The 18185-nt window shown below is 42.2% G+C and overlaps 1 protein-coding gene across 3 annotated transcripts in view; it reads right to left on the bottom strand.

Annotated features, from left to right (window-relative positions):
• Window positions 1-18185, bottom strand: part of lrfn2b (leucine rich repeat and fibronectin type III domain containing 2b) — a 138141-nt gene that overhangs the window by 9973 nt on the left and 109983 nt on the right. Inside the window, exon 5 of one of the 3 annotated variants that reach the window (XM_069705826.1) lies at window positions 12107-12282. The exons of the other annotated variants lie outside the window; for them this stretch is intronic. Coding sequence (XP_069561927.1) covers window positions 12107-12118 — 12 coding nt within the window. The 5' untranslated portion in view covers window positions 12119-12282. The remainder of the gene's footprint in view (window positions 1-12106; window positions 12283-18185) is intronic. 3 annotated transcript variants of the gene reach the window in all.

The following is an 18185-nucleotide window of genomic DNA, read 5'->3' on the forward strand; positions in this document are numbered from 1 at the left end:
AATCACCAAACTTTTATCTTGTCTTAGAAGTTCCTGTGGCAGCCTTACAGGGTAATGTTCTATGAATCGGCCTCAGTTTTAACCAATCTCTGTTGGGTTTGGCTCAGAGGACGGACGTTTTAGCACTTGGGTTAGAGGTTCTCTGAGGACCCTCCTGAGGTGTAGGGGAGAGGGAGGAGAGAAAAAGAGTGTTTGAATGTAATAATTTAATAGTTTATTACAGTTTGGGTCTTCGTCTGTAACATACCTCAGTAACAGCTAAGATTTTGGAGCGTCGTAAATCACTACAACTAATAGCTGCGAGGGCAAGAAGGCAAGCTGTCAGATGAACAAGTAGGTTGCAGATCTAAAGGTGTAGCCTGACCACATCATATATAATTAATCCAAAAACTGAGCTCCTAGAAAAGGATAATACAACTGACCATTTAGATAATAATCTTACCCTTACCATTTGCTTTCTTTTCCGAATACGAAGTTTGGGTTTGTTTGCAACTTGTTTGATGGTCTGACTGATTGTACTTCTTGCCCCTTAAAATTTAGATTGTAGAGATTAACCTGGTTCAGTGAAAGAAAGTACCATTTACGGTAGATTTAGCAGGACAAGCTTTGCACTTTTGTAACTTAAATGAAACCTGAATACACACATATATGCATATTAAATCTATGGAATCTTCAAAACTGAGCACATATGGAGTGATGTGGGGGTGGTGGAGAGAGGGGAAGCAAACACTATTGGCTCAGGTGCTGGTTTTCAGTGTCAGTCAGTCAGTGTTAGTCAGTGCTCCATACTTCTGGGAATTCATTGGATGGTACCAATCACCTGGTCACCAAGCAGCTGGTGGTGTTTGAGTACAATTGTGTTTGAGTACAATTATATTACTGGTTGGAATGGTGACAACAGCTGTGAAGCAATACCCAAGGTCTACAAATAATGATATCACATCAAGATACCATAAATAAGGAATACGGTTACAATAAGGGTAGGATTGTATTCAAAATAATATAGAGTTTGTTGAAGAAGCCCATGCATCATGGGTTTGTCCTGTACGGTTTGTTTCATAATGGAACTTGTCAGCTTGTCTGGCCCCACATGACACTGCAGCGATCCCTGCCAGGGAAGTCATTTGACCCTGCTCCATTTCTCTGGATGGATGAAGCACTCAGTCCAGACAATGCTGCAATTATAATGTAGTCCTGTGATTGGGGAGCACAGTGCAATAACTCAAGAGCAGAGCATTAGACAGCGGCTGAAACAGCAAGCTGCCAGGGGGGCTGTGGTGAAAAACGCTGTTTTTATGGGATGGCCATAAATTAGCATAGCTCAATGGTAAAATAAAAGTGGACCTGAAGTGCAGCCTCTCATTCTATCCCACATTGGAGGATGTTGTTACCCCACTATTAAAGATAATGACACACTTGCAATTGTGTTCATGCTCTTCTCCACATGTGATCATTTTGTCTGACATACAGTGCAATCATTTGAATAAACCAACAACAAAAGCAGCAAGTTTTCAGATGAATTCATAACACCACTGCATATTTGCATGTCAGTTAATGCACAGTGTCACAACACAATATTATAATTCATATATCTACAAACATACAGATACATTGTATGAAATTTAAAAAAAACACAGCATTGCCAGTATAAAATGAGATTATCCTCTTTTTCCATGCAGGCTCACACCCACACATGCATACACATCTACATCTGTGCAGTGCAAATATAGGCCTACACTCACAGATGGCTGCACACACCCACATTCTCACGTCCAAACACCCAACACACTACTGCATAACCAAATATGTTCTGATGAATCACATCTTATCATACTGACCACTTTCTGTATCAGCTTTAACCCTTCAAGAACGCGTTTCATAAAAGTGATAGCAGTTTAAATGCAGTTTTGTCTGTAGTTTGGAATTATGGTACTTCTCGGCAAAGTAACTGTATTTCAACAGAAGCACAAAGTATGGCACTTCACGTTCAACATGTTTTTCAAACAGTCGAGAACTCGGGTTAAAATTTGTTCTCTTTGCTTATGTATTGAACGTTTGGCAGAATCGCTTCAGAATGTAGTTTGCAGTAAGACCAACCTGAGTCAAGAAAGTCATGAAATTATTTGATTTAAAGTAAAATTATCCTTTGAATGAATGGTCCATTTAAACTGCTAATTGAACCAGGTGCCCAATTAGACCCGTTACTCACTAAATGGAGTTTAATGGAATGTATTTAAAAGTGGATGTAGCTTCTAGTTCTGAAAAATTTATGATGCGTAAGAGCCACTGACGAGGAAGTTGGCTCCTCAGTACATTTTTTTCACGAGTTGCGTGTTGTTAGCCAAAGTCACTCCTTCTTATTTGGTTCCTGGTGGTCCATCTTAAATTAATCCCGTCATTAATTAGAAAATAAAAGCCATGTTTTTTAGGGTGTGTCTGTTTGATTGACAGGCCTGTGGTGCAGTCAATCAGATCAGTCAGATCCACCGCTGGCTCCTCCTCCAGCTCGTCCAAATATGGTCACTTGCTGCTCCAAACTGCTCTGTACTAGCAAGATGGTGAAATCTGAAACCGAGGCTTCATTCCGGCCATTCACAAACCAACGGGTGAATTCATTGCTGGTTGCCGCTTGCTTCCCACATAACAGTCAGGATCTATATAAACAAACTAGATTGCTAGAATGTGTGCACCTTTACCAAAACTTTTAGCCACGCATGCAAACATTTTGCCTGTGTGGGAAACTGAAGACAGGTGATGAGGTAGTGAATTGAAGCCACTTTGTAGAAATAAAAAGTAAAAATCAGCATCATACATCTAATGATGCTGCAACCACATTAAATCTGACCTCATGTTATGTAGTTCCGCTTTATCAGAAACATTCAAAACAGCAGAATAATTTGTGTTCCATAATCACCTTTTAATTATATAAGATAGAGGTCAATTCAAATCTTATACAGCTCAATATTTCTTCAGTGCTGTCTCGCCATGACGTTCCCCACCCCCGCATCGCAGAGCCGCGGCTGGACTGACTCGTGGTCAGTCGTGAAGCATTGCAGCTGTTGAAATGATGTGGCAGGTGGCAGATTCAGTAAAGTCTGGCTGCTGGTTATATAAACCTGCATTTTTATTTATTCATTTTCGGGAGTGCCATTTCTGGCTTTTGTATGCATGTGCTTTTCGTATGGATCATTCGCACTGTTTTATATGTGAGGTACTAGATCATTATTTCATAGGGGGTCATACAAGGGACAAACCTTTATTACTTATTTGTTGCTGTTTGATTTGTTGATATTTTAATCTGAGGTATTTAAACTCAACAGATTATTCACGTTAGCCCTCCTTTGGTTCAGAGGGCTGAGTCCCTTGTTTTCCTGGTAATTTGAAATGCACACAGTGTTGACTTTTATTGACTGTGAATGTAATCAGTCTATTGAGAGCAGCAGATTGTAAATCTGACCCAATCATCAACCAGCAGTGACGTCATCGTTGGTTTTGGAACGTTATGAAGCTTCGTGTTCAGATTCTGTCCGTCAACATCTTGCTAGTTCGGAGCGGTTTGGAGCAGGAAGTGACCATATTTGGACGAGCTGGGGGAGGAACCAGCGGTGGATCTGACCGATCTGATTGGAAACCTGACGATACTACGTCCCGCCCACCGATAGCTGTAACCTGACTGCACTACAGGCCTGTCAATCAAACAGACATGCCCCCAAAAACAGGTCTTTTTGAATCTTCTTTTCTAATGAATGAGGGATTATTTTCAGATGGATCTCCAGAAAACTAATAAGAAGGAGTGACTTTAGCTAACAACACCGAGATAACTGATGGACATATTTTATTCACTTTGTATTTGATGAGAGAAGTTGAATGGGAGTCTATGGAGCCGGAGGCTTTTTGGAGCCGACCTCTACTGGCACTCGGTGGTATTGCAGTTTAAGACACTTCTGCATTGGAACCATTTTTCCCAGGAGCTACATCCACTTTTATATAAAGTCAGATATGGTGACCCTCTCAGTGTCTTTTACCTGATATTTACTCGTGATCACTTTCTACTTGTTCATCTCTAAAACCTCATTTTACCTTCTTTTCTTTTAAATTAAGATGAAGAGACAACTGGTCCTAATTCTTTTTACCCAAAGTCCTCCATAATCCTGCCTGCTGTAGTTCTGTAAATGAGATGCATGGCTTCCTGTGCAATAAATAAAGCCTAAGGAAGGAGGAAGATCAAACAGAATCCCCTGTCTATTGAGAAAATGCAGAGCTTAATCAGCTCATGCTATCTCTTTTAATCAATATTAGATCAACGGAGCGATATATAACAGACTAACATCGCAGATTACTTCTGTACCCAAGGACTCCAAAGTTCCTCAAAACTATGTGCGGCTGATTAGTAACTTTGCCCCAAACTCCAGCATAGAATACGGTACAGTGCAAATGTCCCTAAAAGTCCTTTGAAACAAACACACAGGGCCTCGGGAACACAAGTAGAAATGTTCCATCCCAGAGAGCAGAGCACTGCACGGAGGATTTTTTTTTGTAAATCATCCAGTCAGAGTGAAGGGCGCCGTGCGAAGGATGGATGGCGTGGAGGTCAGGGAGTTAGCAAAATGAGATCTCTCCTGACGAGTGGAGCGCGGTGGCCATGCGGGTGGTTCTCTTGTATGTTGAGCAGGACTGCAGTAATCAGAGGAAGGCCTTGACATGATCACTCATCACAGCTCCTGACAGACGCTGCCCGGCCGACCCCGGGGCCCGCCGGGCCCCAGCCTTCACGCCCCGACTGGTGCGGAGGTGGACGGCTGCAGAATCATTTCACAGCAACACCTATCTGCACACAGGCAGGCCCAGACTCTCACTGTAAACACACAGGGGAATGAAGGGCTCGGTGCTGTCGCGATAACCGCAATTTCAACATGACTTCCATGCCCTGATGAAAGATTGAAGTCAATATTGCATTTCCTGGTCATTCACAGCTTTCACGGACTGTGTTGTGAACGTGTAAATGCCATTTCAGCGTGAGCTCCGGAGGGCACAGAGTCTGCACAGACAGCACCTGAGTGTGAATAGTAAAGAGAGGCTGCACAGTGCACTGTAACACTCAATTCAAAATTAATCTGATGGAAAAAGAAATGGCAGAGAAATGAGAACAGCATCAGCGAAGCTCACAAAACTGAAAACGAGTACATCTATATGGTATCATAAAAAACTGTTCCCAGCAGATATACAGACACCGAGACGACGTATCCAAACGCTGAGAAGTTTCTGTCTCCTACTGGTCCTTTTGCTCTGATATTAAACTTTCTATCAGTGCCAAAGCTGTATTTCTGGTGCCATGCAGCTTTACAGAGTCCAATGATACATTTCTTAAAAAAATGTATTTCCTCAAAAGCTGTTTTCAGACTGCAGGCAAATCAGATGTGTTTCTCAGATCAGGTCTTCAGGGCAGACTGTGTGCCCTGTTATTTGCAAGTATGCAGATCAGATTTGGTGTGTCCAGACATCACCAACCATCTGCATCGGTTGCTGTGGTAACGACGCACGCGCAACTACGCTGGTGACGCAGCTTAGTTTATTTGGGCTTCTGTCCGTGGACTGTTGTTATCTTTGTCCTCTACAGCTCACAAATCTGCACTTTCTGACAGCTCTGCTGGCGACAGCGTAGATTCCTCTCACTCTGCCTTTCAGAAAATGACGTCATCACCGCGTGTCGCGTTGAGAGTGACGCAAGAAAACCAACCTGAGCCTGCAGAGCGTCCCGACCGAGGCGCATCTGTAAAAAGGTTTGGATCCAGATATTTAAATATCACATTTGAAGTGGTTTCTTTTACTATTCAGACTTTCAGAAATCCATCTAGATATAACAAACAGGTTTGGGCTGCCAGTCTGAACACAGCTTATCTCCTAATTATGTGTTTTTCAAGACTTTATTTTGGAACAACTTCTCTGTCAAATATGTTACCGAGTCAGCCCTGACAACAAAAGTGTTGAACACCATGTGATCTCTGAGCGCCCGCCGTCCCTTCGGAGAGGAACATGACAGTGGTGTACGACAGCATCATGAAATCACGAGGCCGCTGTGGGGAACCGACTCCAGTGAAACTTTGTTCCAGAGACGGGATGAACAGCAGCTGTCTGTGAACAGCGACCAAAACCACTCTCAGCAGCCACTGGGAGGAGGTCAAAGGTCATTGAGCAGGAGTCAGTGAAGTGTAGTCCTTGATAATGAACTACAGTCGAAGTCTGAAGCTGTGAACACTCGAGCCTTCTTCTTCTTCTTCTTCTTTGGAAGTTTTGAGAGGTTCGGATGGTTGTCAGACATAATTAAAGGATGATTTAATACATTTTTTATGAATGTTGAGTCAAATCCAACATGGAGAACAAAGAAAACTCTAGAAGTCCACTTTGTCACAGTGCTGCTGATGAAGCCTGGATGTTTTGTTCCCCTGAACGTAGCCAGGAGGAGCAGTGAGCTCGGACACACTGACAGGATGTGTTCAGGTCCCTGTTCAAACCTGATGACTACCTACCTTCAGCATGAATCAACACAAAAGAGGTTGTTTTTTTTCTTTCATTTATAGCCAACACTTATTTATTCGTCCTCAACCTAGTGAAGATAAAAGCCCTTCAGTTTTCCGGTCTCTGTCCACTGTACCTGTGTGTGCTCAGTGTTTTACATTGTGTACGTGCTGATGAGTGAAGATATTGGTGAAGAATTTGCCTCCCTGTTCTTACATGCTAGACTCCTTCTCGTGAACAGACACCTTGCCACCTTTTCTCTACCTCAATCACAGGTTCGTAATCAGTGTCTACAATTCGTCTTAGGAAGAAGTCTTTAAACTGACTCCAAACATGAGAACATGGAGGATAAAGAAAAAACACAATATGAACTCCTGCACTCGACGCCAGGTCCTCCCTTTCTGTTCCAATAGATGCAAAACAAAATATTCATGGCAACACTTTAAATTGAGATAACATTCTAAGTTGTGACATAAAAGGTCAATTATGATCTAAAATGTTCAAATCACAAATTGAACAGTCAATAATACAAAAGAGGATAAAAGTCACAACGTTTCTTCAGATAGAAAGAGCCCGGTGTGTAGCAGGCTGAAGATGGTGTGCAAATCTTTACTGGCTTTTATTTATCATCCGATATATTTCATTCATATTGTATTTCACTGGATTGCTTTTCTCTTCGACAGCACGTGTCGTGTATGTTGAGAGGCTGCTTACTCAGCTAAACAGTGCAGTGTAACGCCATGTTTTTTTTGCTCCGTGTATTGTTATTGTTTATTATTCTGCTGGGAAACAAAAAGGCTTTAGCGTCTTCCCATTTCCCTTTTCTGACACATTAAGCTTCAGAAACAACACTTGAATAGCAGCCTTGGTTTGACTTGGTCTCAGAATGGAAAGGCAATCAGTGGCATCGCATATCACGAGCAAACAAATCTAAGTTAGTTTACAACTCGAGCCTCATATGGTCATGCACATGTCATGTACGATGGCCAATCAGAAAGATGTGAGACTGAACGAAGCAGGAGGAAGCTGTGATCTGAGTTAATCTTCCGAGTTACGTTGCTTGATCGACATCAGCACCTGAAGTTAAATGCATTTTTCTGACCAGCGCTCCGGCACATCTGCAATTTAAGGTCATTAAACTTGAGCAGAAAGCATCAAACATTTGATGAAGAAAAATAAAGTCACAGGAATGAGTCCATGTTTCAGGTTATTTGGGGGGAAACAGACAATCCGTTCTCCGTTCTCAGCCAGTCTCTCATTGAAAATGTATTGTGCGTCATTTAAAGCGAAATAAGACCGTGGCACCGATGGATTGTGGAGAAGGTTTAAGTCTTATATCAAGTGCATTTCAACGCCAAAGAACAACCCTCCAAAAGAATGCAAATAATGCACTCTATATGCTGTTTGTACTGTAAGTACTGGGCATGAGAAGTTAATGACTCAGCTAGCCCTGGGTGTGATAGTTCACCTTCCCAGCCTCTACTTTACTCCACATGATCAAATTAATTCTTGTGTTTCCACCACTGAGTGGGAGAACAGAAATGTCGGGTGATTAACGCTGTTTCAGCGGCTTTTCCACACTAATGCAGATTAAATCGCCGAACCTTATGGCATTATAACCCTCTTTAAACCTTAAATACTGAACTAAGTATCTGCTCATATCCAGCAGTGAAAGAATATAAAGCTACTTAGGCAGTTATTTGACACTTTTAGATAGACTCGTGTGCTTTGCCTGTATTTCTGTGGCAGGGGGGATTTAGGGAGAGGGGGGGGATTCAGCTCAGAAGTGACAATCAGGCTTATCACATCATGAGATACGGGTGTAAGTCTGCGTGTTGAATCGTTTGTCTGCAGGAGAGTAGCTGCATAAACAGGATCTCAGCGCTGATATGTCATCTAATCTGGGAGAAATAGCCGACGAGCTCCATTAGCATTCTGACGGGTTTACTGAGCAGCTTTAAGGAACTTTTGGGCAGAAATCTGCCTATCGTCTTCAGAAGGCTGCCGAGTCGGCAGGATGTTACGCCGAGTTTGCACTTCATTGAATGAATACGGGAAGCAGATTTGAACAAAGAGCTTTGAGGTGTTTGTCTGCGAAGCTGTGACTTGTGGAGGAGCTGCAGGTTCGGCGCTGCAGGCCGAGCCGGACCCCTGAGCTATGGTATAACTGACGGAAACCTTTGTTTAAGCTTGACAAATGCCATTCAAAAAGTGTTTTTATACGGATATGTGGTTCCGGTTTTAACATTGAAATGCTTTCATCCAGTGTTGGATAGATTTTGTTTGCATCTTATCTTCATTCGAATAATGTGACAAAATTCTTAATACAACATGAAGAATGTTAGTCAAGAGCTAAAATATTCAAGAACATCAGCAGAAACAGAAAACGGTAAACTAACTTTGTCTAAAACACATTAAAGCTGTGAATCACTTCCACTGAATGAGCTACTGTCAATAAATGTTTATAAAGTCATTGTGTATGTTCTGCTGAGGATTACTGTGTTCTGTGGGTTCTTCTTCAAAGAACCAAGGCTGCTTAGTTACGAGGAGAGGGTTACTAAAACTAAAGATGGACACATGAAAGCTGCACAGTAGTGATGCTCTATCCCCCCCTAGTGGCTGGCTCATAAACCCCGCCCCCTCTATGTTAAAGGATAGGACATGAGTACAACTACTAAATCAAAGTACACCTCAAATAAAATATCATATTTAGTTCTTCTATCGTGGCGTTTGTTCAACCATTCATTTATCTGATCAGTTTGTTTTTGATTAGTTATTTGATGCAATAAAATAGGGGCATGTGGTCATGATTGACAGCTGTGACTGACAGCCGCTCAGAATGAAGCCGTCACACCTGCATACGTCTTTTCAAAAATTACACAGAAGAATGTTCACAACAGTCGTAGACAGCCGGTCCGTCTCCACCTCCCACTCATAGTCCACAGACCCTGGTCGCAATGACATCATCAGAGTGAGATGGCAGCGCTTATTAACTGATATCTTAGCGTCACTTTTGTATCAGTGGGAGGAAGTGGTGACATGTCATCCATCCTTATATCTGTCATAAAGGTATTTAAAAGGCATGTTCTGAGGTTAGCCAGTCAAGTGATCAAGAAAGTTATTCATGTTTAAAAAAGTTGTTAATGAATCGTTCCACTGATAAGAGGACCTGCAGTGATACGTGCTCTGTGTGCTTTATCATGCTGATAAAAAAAAATGATCATAGATTGCTTCACTGAAAGATGAGAATAAGAGCTGATAAAAAATGTACAATGTGTGTGTGTGTGTGTGTGTGTGTGTGTGTGTGTGTGTGTGTGTGTGTGTGTGTGTGTGTGTGTGTGTGTGTGTGTTATAAAGTTTCTGGGAGCACGGTTGAAGCCTGTGGACATACACATACTACGACTCTCGAGGAGTATTTTAGTAAGTAACGGGGTCAGAGCAGAAAATCCTTCTGTGTTTGAAAGAGAATTGAAAAGAAATGTTGCAGAAAGCTGATCAAATATTGACTTGTTTAAATCAACTTACTTTTCACACTTAGGCTCTATTTTAATTCTGACACCACCTCACTGAATTCCAGTTTGCATCGTCATCATCGTCAATGGATAAAGTCAAGAGTTTTGACATTTTGGAGCATCGACCGGGATCTGATCAGATCGCAGAACGTTTGAACAAAATGAGCGTTTGAAATCTTTTGCATTTCTATTTTTTTTGTTTTTTTGAACCTGTCCGACAGAACGACGCGGTCGATTAGGGAGTGAACGATCTCCCCTCGCTCCCTCCACCTGTGTCAGTGCAGCACAGGTGAAGCTCCGCCCACAGAGTGAAACACAGAGATCAAAGGACACAAACACAGCGGAGACTCTCATGCTGAGCTGGAAACAAACAGTGCTTCTAAATTAGGGGAATAAAATAAAGACAATATTTTCAGCTGGAGGAGCTACAAAGAGTGTCTGTCACGGAGATCAAAGTTACACCGTAACGCTGCGACTTTTTCAAATTAAAAGCCCTCCAGTTTCACACAGGGTCCAGCCATATACTAGGCTTTGACATAGACATGTGTTTCTTTCAGGAGGGACGGGGGGAGGGGGGCCCAATCAAAGGGGAAACACTGGATTTGCCTGTTAAACCTGATATTAGAACAATTTATGAAACATTTTCCAAACCAGGCTGGCCAGACTCAAGTTGCGTGCACTGCGGTGTGCATTTAAAGCACACCTGTGTAATTGTAGATGCGGAATATACTCCTCCCAATTCAATAGAAAACATAAAGAAATGCATACAGAAAAAAACATGGTTGTGAAACAAAATGTGTGAAGAGAATCTGTTCGTTACCGTTAAAGCTTTCAGACGAAAAAAGGTTGGCGAGCACTGATTGAGAGAAATGCATCATGACACACTGACAAAACCCCCCACCCAAAAAAAACACAATTCCTAAAGATATGTTGAGTGTCAAAACTTTGAAAAAGGAAAATTGCAGAAAATACTTGAAGAACCAGAAATTCCTCCCACTTTCTGACTCTGCCTGTATTAATCATATTCCTTTTCATTTCTACAAGATGTGTATGGATGCTGACATCCGTGGTTGCACACACACATTGTGTCATTCACACGCTCAGCCCCCACATGGCTGCATGCTGCTGTTTCTCAGACATAAGCACTATTTTTCGGAACGCGTCTCTTTTTGCTGCAGTGTCATTTTGAGCTGTCCTGCACGGCCGCGTGTGTTTTTTTTTTTTTCTCCGTTACACCGATCTCATTTATCAAAAGTGACATGAAGGGGTTTTGTAAGAGGCACTAGGGGTAAAAAGATCAGCTTATTCAGCTAACTAACAGAATGGAAACAGCCTGGCAGTCGTTCCGCGGCCTCGCCGAGCTCTCGTTAATAAAACCCCACAGCCAGTTCAGCGTCCGGCCCGGCTCGCTTTCATGTCTCCCTTCTTCTCTCTCAGGTCTGAATCCTGCTGCGGGATCCTCTGCTAAACATATTTGCGATTTCATCTGGAAGCAGGAGTGACACTTTGAAATTGCTTTTCTATTGTCGGGCTAATTAACCTTCTTGCCTTGGTGCTCCGAGCGGTCTTAGATTCCTCTGTGGTGTGATGGTAGGACCGTGAGGACATTCTCCTCTCGGCAGAGTGGCTGCGGACCTTTGTTTCGGTGAAACTATATCAAACCTGCAGTGGAAGCGTCACTCCAACGTTGACAGAACCGGAAACAGGATACGGGCAGTAATTGAAGATACATCTCCCTCTCTGGCCTGATATGGTTATTCCAGTCCCTCAAGACAGAAAACCAACATTTGGACAGAAAGGAAGGCAGATTGGGATAAAACATTTTTTTAAAAATTTAAAAAAAAAACGCGTGGATCCATTGGCTCCAAAATTATTTTCGAAAATATATATTTTGTATTGTTTTCTTCACTGTTCCTGGATACCCGGGGACCCATAAGGGGCCCCTAACGGCATTGTGTCCCTTTGAAGTCACTTTGTTTGCTTTTGACTCTCTTTGAGTGCTCGTTATGCTCTTTTAACTCTATTTGTTTTATTATTCTCAAACAATAATTTCTTATGTTTTGCCTGTGAGAGCAGACCTTCTCAGTCATCCATCAGTGGCTCTCCTTTGAGGCTCTTTCCCACCGGATCCGTCTGTGTGGCGTCCCGCGTCCAACACCGGACCACCAGAGATCTTGATGTCCCACCGGGCGCACCGCAGCTATTTTGAAGGAAGCAGGACAGACACTGGTTCGTTCTGCACAGAGCAGATCAGCTGGGCAGGAAGTCAGATGGAGAAAAGAATATAACCCGGTCAACTTTCAAAATAAAACACCCTGAGCACACTCACAATTGTATCAAAGCATATTATATCATCCATTGTATAAAATCTCAAACGTAACTAAAGCAGTTAAATAACTGTAGTGCAGCAGGAAGTATATTTCACTATGAACTCTAGTTGAGTAGAAGTATAAAGTAGCATCAACTGGAAATATTAAAGTAAAACGAGCAGCTGTTCTCTTAAACGCAGCGGTTCATTTCAGCCGTCCGATGTCTCTTTATCTGACAGAAACCAAAGACAGAGTTCAGTTTGGGAACGAGGAACTTCTTGTCTTCGTTGTTTCACAACCACCACTGGCGGCTGGGTGAACGTCTGAAGACGGTAAAGTCCTGAAGAAAAGCCCAGCGGGCTTGGAAGCCATTGGTGGAAACAAACGGACAGTTCATAAAATACATTATTATGAATAGTTGGATAGAGTGAGCCAAACGGTTGATTATCTCCCTAGTGGAGCACGTTTGACATCAGTGTGTCTTTGGATTCTCTCTGCAGGTTGTCATTGACTGACTGACTGACCGACCGTCACTTCGACTGTCTACATCACCACTGCGGTGTGATGGCAGTGTGGCGGCTCCGTTTTGTGCTTGTTGCTTCCAGGCGACATGTTATTAGGAAATGACACTTTTACGTTACTCGACTTTGTAGCCTGAGTCTCAACAAAGGTCAAAATAAGATTATTGTTAATGCGACTTAAACTCTACAGGAAGGAGGATCTTATTAGTGAGTAAAAATACTTTCAGAGTTAAAGCTTCTTGTGTCAGACTTATGCAGAAAAACCTGAATGACCCTGTGGGATCAGCTGATTAGGTTATCTTATGTGAAAGATGTCCATCTCTTCTGTCCCACATATTAATTTAAAGTTCATCAATCTGCTTTTGGTTTTCGTCAGATTACATTTGAGGAGCTCTAACAGTAACACTGGAGCAGACTGAAAATATTTCTCTTTTCGGGTAAATTGAATTCAGTGTTTTCTGTCAGTCAAGGCATGTTCAAATAGTAACATCCTGATTACTGCTTTCAGTGCTAAACAATAGATAGTTGTGTAACATAATGATCGTCTCAAATTCCTTAAACCAGCAAAAAAGTTGTGTCAAACCAACTGATGTTTTGCATAAATTACCATTTTTAACTAGAAAGGGACTTTTATAGAATTTGGTTTGAAAGAATATTCTTGAAATAGAAAGTTTGCAGCCTCTTGATTATGAAAGTTGTCCTTGAGCAGCATTCTCTGCTTCAATCCATTCCTCGTTCACTGTGAGCATCAGCTAAATGTCAAAACTGTAAAATGTAAATTCCAAGTTCAACGTGGATTTTAAGGACATTCAGGACACAAGTTTTCTGTCCACGACACAGACTGAATACCTATTACTGAACACTGTTGGACCCAATCCCCTCAAACTGTGAGTTAGTGAACAGATCTGCAGTGCAGAGTCCACACACACACACACACACACACACACACACACACACACACACACACACACACACACACACACACACACACACACACACACACACACACACACACACACACACACTCTCACACACACACACACACACACACACACACACACACACACACACACACACACACACACACACACACACGCTCACACAGTGTCACACACACACACACACACACACACACACACACACACACACACACACACACACACACACACACACACACACACACGCTCATAGTGTCACACACACTCTCACACACACACACACACACACACACACACACACACACACACACACACACACACACACACACACACACACACACACACACACACACACACACACACACACACACACACACACACACACACACACACACACACACACTAACTTCTGCTTGCCGCTGCACGTCCTCCTGCTTTGATACTCTCCGCTCTAACCTGCTGCTGATTGTTCGAGATGCGCCCTGAATGGCTCTGCTGTTAAAAAGGGACTTGTTTGCTCTTTAAGCTATAACTGAGTCACACATGCATTATGCATCGAGCTCAGCTCATTCATCTCGGCTCGCGGACTCTGAGGCCGATCCCACGAGGAGCTGCGAGAGCACGGAGAGCTGTTTGTGGAATTATCTTCCAAACACGCAGCGGTAAGCTATAGTTAACCCATTTCCATGCCAGCATCTCTCTCAATTCTCCTCCACTATCTGAAGAGCTGTCGCCACGGTAACACTCACAATAAAGGCTGTGAATCAAACTGAGGCTAATACAAGAAGTTTTACACTTCTTCTCTTCCTCACACAAGTGTATTATTTAAATTTCAATTGATCATATTCACAGCAGCGGAGCTAACGGAATCACTGTTCCACTGACATTGAACTATCTTTCACACCAACGACACCAGAGTGAATGTATTAATGTTACAGAACTATGAAACATACGTGGATTAATGTCACTAAATATTCAGTATTCATTGGACGAAAGGTGTAAATGTTATGTCAGTAGAAAAGCGGCCCGCACAACACACAGATCAGGAAACAAGACGGTTATGACCAGAATGCAAAAACAGCAGAATATCAGCACTCAGAGCGATATGCAATATTTCATTGTGGGCAAACTAATGGACAAAGGGAAGCTCATAAAAGCTCAAAACATCCTATTTATCAATAACTGATGTCAATAATGTGGTTGAAAAATCTAGAGATGCATAATGAGTGTTATTTTAAGGTCAGAGATTAAATTGGCAATGAGAGTGTGTCCTGATTGGACAAGCTGTCCCCTTTTGTCTCTTTAACCCTGTCATTTCCACATGTATCATTAACGCTGACGACGGCTCATGGCTGAAACGCGCCTAATGGTTTCTCCATAATAAAATATTGCACATTGCTCTGAGTGCCGGTATTCTGCTATTTTTGTGAACGTTATGTTGAACTTTTAACAAGTAAATCCAGAAAATCCCTCTTACAGTACCATTACTACTACACTACTACTCCTCCCTGCTTCTGAAAATAGAAACGCTAAATAGCACTCTTGGATCATCCCTCACACACCCGTCACCGCGCTACAGGTCATCCCCTTGTTCCCTGTTCACTAACTAAGCTGCTGTTTCCTTCTGCACTTCCACCCGACATGAAGCACTTCAGAAAATAATGCCGTAGTCGTGTGTTTTTCTGTCTCAGAGAACATTCCTGGATTGCCAACATTGCTCTGATCTGTGTATGTGTGTGTGTGTGTGTGTGTGTGTGTGTGTGTGTGTGTGTGTGTGTGTGTGTGTGTGTGTGTGTGTGTGTGTGTGTGTGTGTGTGTGTGTGTGTGTGTGTGTGTGTGTGTGTCCCATATCCTCCCACGCAAAAGCCTGTCAGGCACGGAGAACACACTCACTTACATTTGGAGCGGATTCACATGCCTTTTGTTTTTTTAATGCAGGATGGTGTGCCGATAACGACACCCTGTTTCACACGCGTTCAGGTGCAGACATTCACGCCAAGCTGCAGAGTGCTGAGAGCTCACATTAGCTCAGCTGGCATGGTTGGCGATGCCCATGAGGGTGGCAGTGTTGGCAGGAGCTCAAAGTTTGCAGCAACCTTTGAAACGCAGACCAAAAGAGATGTTGTGTTGGAGCAGCTGATCTACTGCTGGAAGCAGAAAGGTAGGAGGGACATAAGACAATCAGGTTTTCATGACTGAAGATGTGACAGCTGCCCACGACTTCACTCAAACTCTGGACTGACACATAATCCTGCACATCCAGCGGAGCTGCCCAGAACTTTTCAGCAAATCTCCAAACTGGATTTAAAGATCAATCGTGGTCAAAAGGCATTTAACCTTTCACTTCTCCAACAGAGGGGTACGAGCACCACATCCTGAGGGGGAGAGGGGGGGGGACACATTTTGGACTATTTTCATAGAACTGTCTGCCTGCTTTTATGCTGCTTCCTGTTTAGGTTTTCCAAGCAGCACATGTTTCCACTCAGTGAGCGAGCAACTCATGTTTTCTTGCACAAAACGTATTGATGCAACACGACTGTAAAACTCTGATCGGCCTATTTGCCTCAAACCATCAGGGAGTGGGTACAGACAAAAAATAAGACCGAATCGCACTGACAAAACAAACAAATCATAAAATAAAACATCACGGCAAAGCGTAAAATAGACACGCCCGTCCACTGCAGCAAAATGGCATATAGCTATGCTTGGTGATGTCGAGGCGTGACAGTTACACGCTTTGTCCTGTAGCAATTTCCGCGGGAATTAAACAGACCGCGTAGCATCACCCATCTGACTTACAGATAGTTAATAAATAACCACGGTCACATGATCGTTCATCATGTGACATTCACATGCATGTAAGTTTCGTGCCTACAAAACCTGTTAAAGACGCAATTGTAAATGACTACAGCAAAACCTCTAGCTGTCCCGCCTAGATATCACCAAGCGTAGCTATGTCACGTTCTGCTGTAGTGGACGGACGTGTCTATTTCACGCTTTGTTGTGATAATGAGTTTAATAAAAATGGATGCACAGTGCATAAAGGATTACAGTTGCTGCCCCTGTAAAGAACTTGTAAATGACCCCATGCAGTCACAGAATATACAATAACAGGCCGTTTTGTTACGCAAAACAGAAAATGAAACTCCAACTTTTCACTTATTCCTTTTTATTTATGTAAAAGAAAAAGTCTGTATGCTTTAAATGCTTGTATTTTACATTGAATTAAAATAACATGTCTGTTTTTGTTATTTAATATCTGAATGGGCAACACTTTATGGTGAGTGTACGTATATGATCATGAAATCATGCATTACTTCAGCATCACTTCATGCAATACTTCCTCATAAATAATCAGGAAATAATGTGAGTTCAAAGTCTTTCATTTATGATCTCATGCATGAACAAGACATGAATTGAAGCACTAACTAAGGTGAGTACGTCATCAATGATTCGGATTTATTAAACATGAGCATCATTAATTCTTTGCAAAAAAATCTTGGGCCAGTTTTAGTGTCTGTCCATTTACCTGCAGATTATTAGGAATAAAACACAAACATAAAAACTCAGACTTCATAATAATTGAAAAAAACATTTGTTCTCACGTTCATTATTGAAGCACGTTCTAGCGTTTACGTTAACGTACAGTCGACTTGCTTTGTGGTTCAGCGGTGCAAAATTCATCATGACCATATTTAATAAATCATCTTAACAACTCATGTTACTTCCTGACTATCATTACCATGATATACTTGTCAAATGGAAAATGTCAAGCTGTGACAACTCACTTTCATACTCAGATGTCAGTTTAGTGTATAAGATCATTAACAATGCTGCTCTTCCACCTCTCTGTTCAGCTCTGAGCCAACGAGTCGAGCCTCCAGCTCGGCTGTAGCATCATCCTCATCTTCATTGAGAACTGCCCTCAATTTGCTTTTTCTTTTGAAGCTGCCAATGAATGGAATAAACTCCTCGTTAATCTAAAAACCTGCACAGACTTTAACATCTTCTCCTGTGAAATAAAAAAAACAACATGGATTTTAAATAGCTAGACTTTGTCAGCACTGATTTTGCATTCTACAAATTTTGTACATACAATATTGGGGTATGTGTTAGGCTCATTAAGTGTGTTTTGTTGTGTGGGTGTGTGTCTGTGTACGCCCGGGTGGATGAGTGTTTGAGGGCTGTTGTTCCATTTGTAGAAAGATGTTGTATTGTTTCATCTCACCTGTCCCAGAACTGCAGATGGAAATGAACGAGTAGCTAAATCTGGTACCAAGCGTCTTTTCTCTTTGTGAGATTCATGCATTTTGTAAATGGTTCCTGTTACAAAGAAATACAACAAATGAATAAATGATGATTCCATGAAGTATTAATGCTAAAGTCATG

Source organism: Brachyistius frenatus, unplaced genomic scaffold (genome assembly GCF_029030835.1).
Source record: "Brachyistius frenatus isolate BFR_SWC_R1_liver_20210118 unplaced genomic scaffold, ASM2903083v1 Contig_59, whole genome shotgun sequence".
Taxonomy (NCBI): Eukaryota; Metazoa; Chordata; class Actinopteri; family Embiotocidae; genus Brachyistius; species Brachyistius frenatus.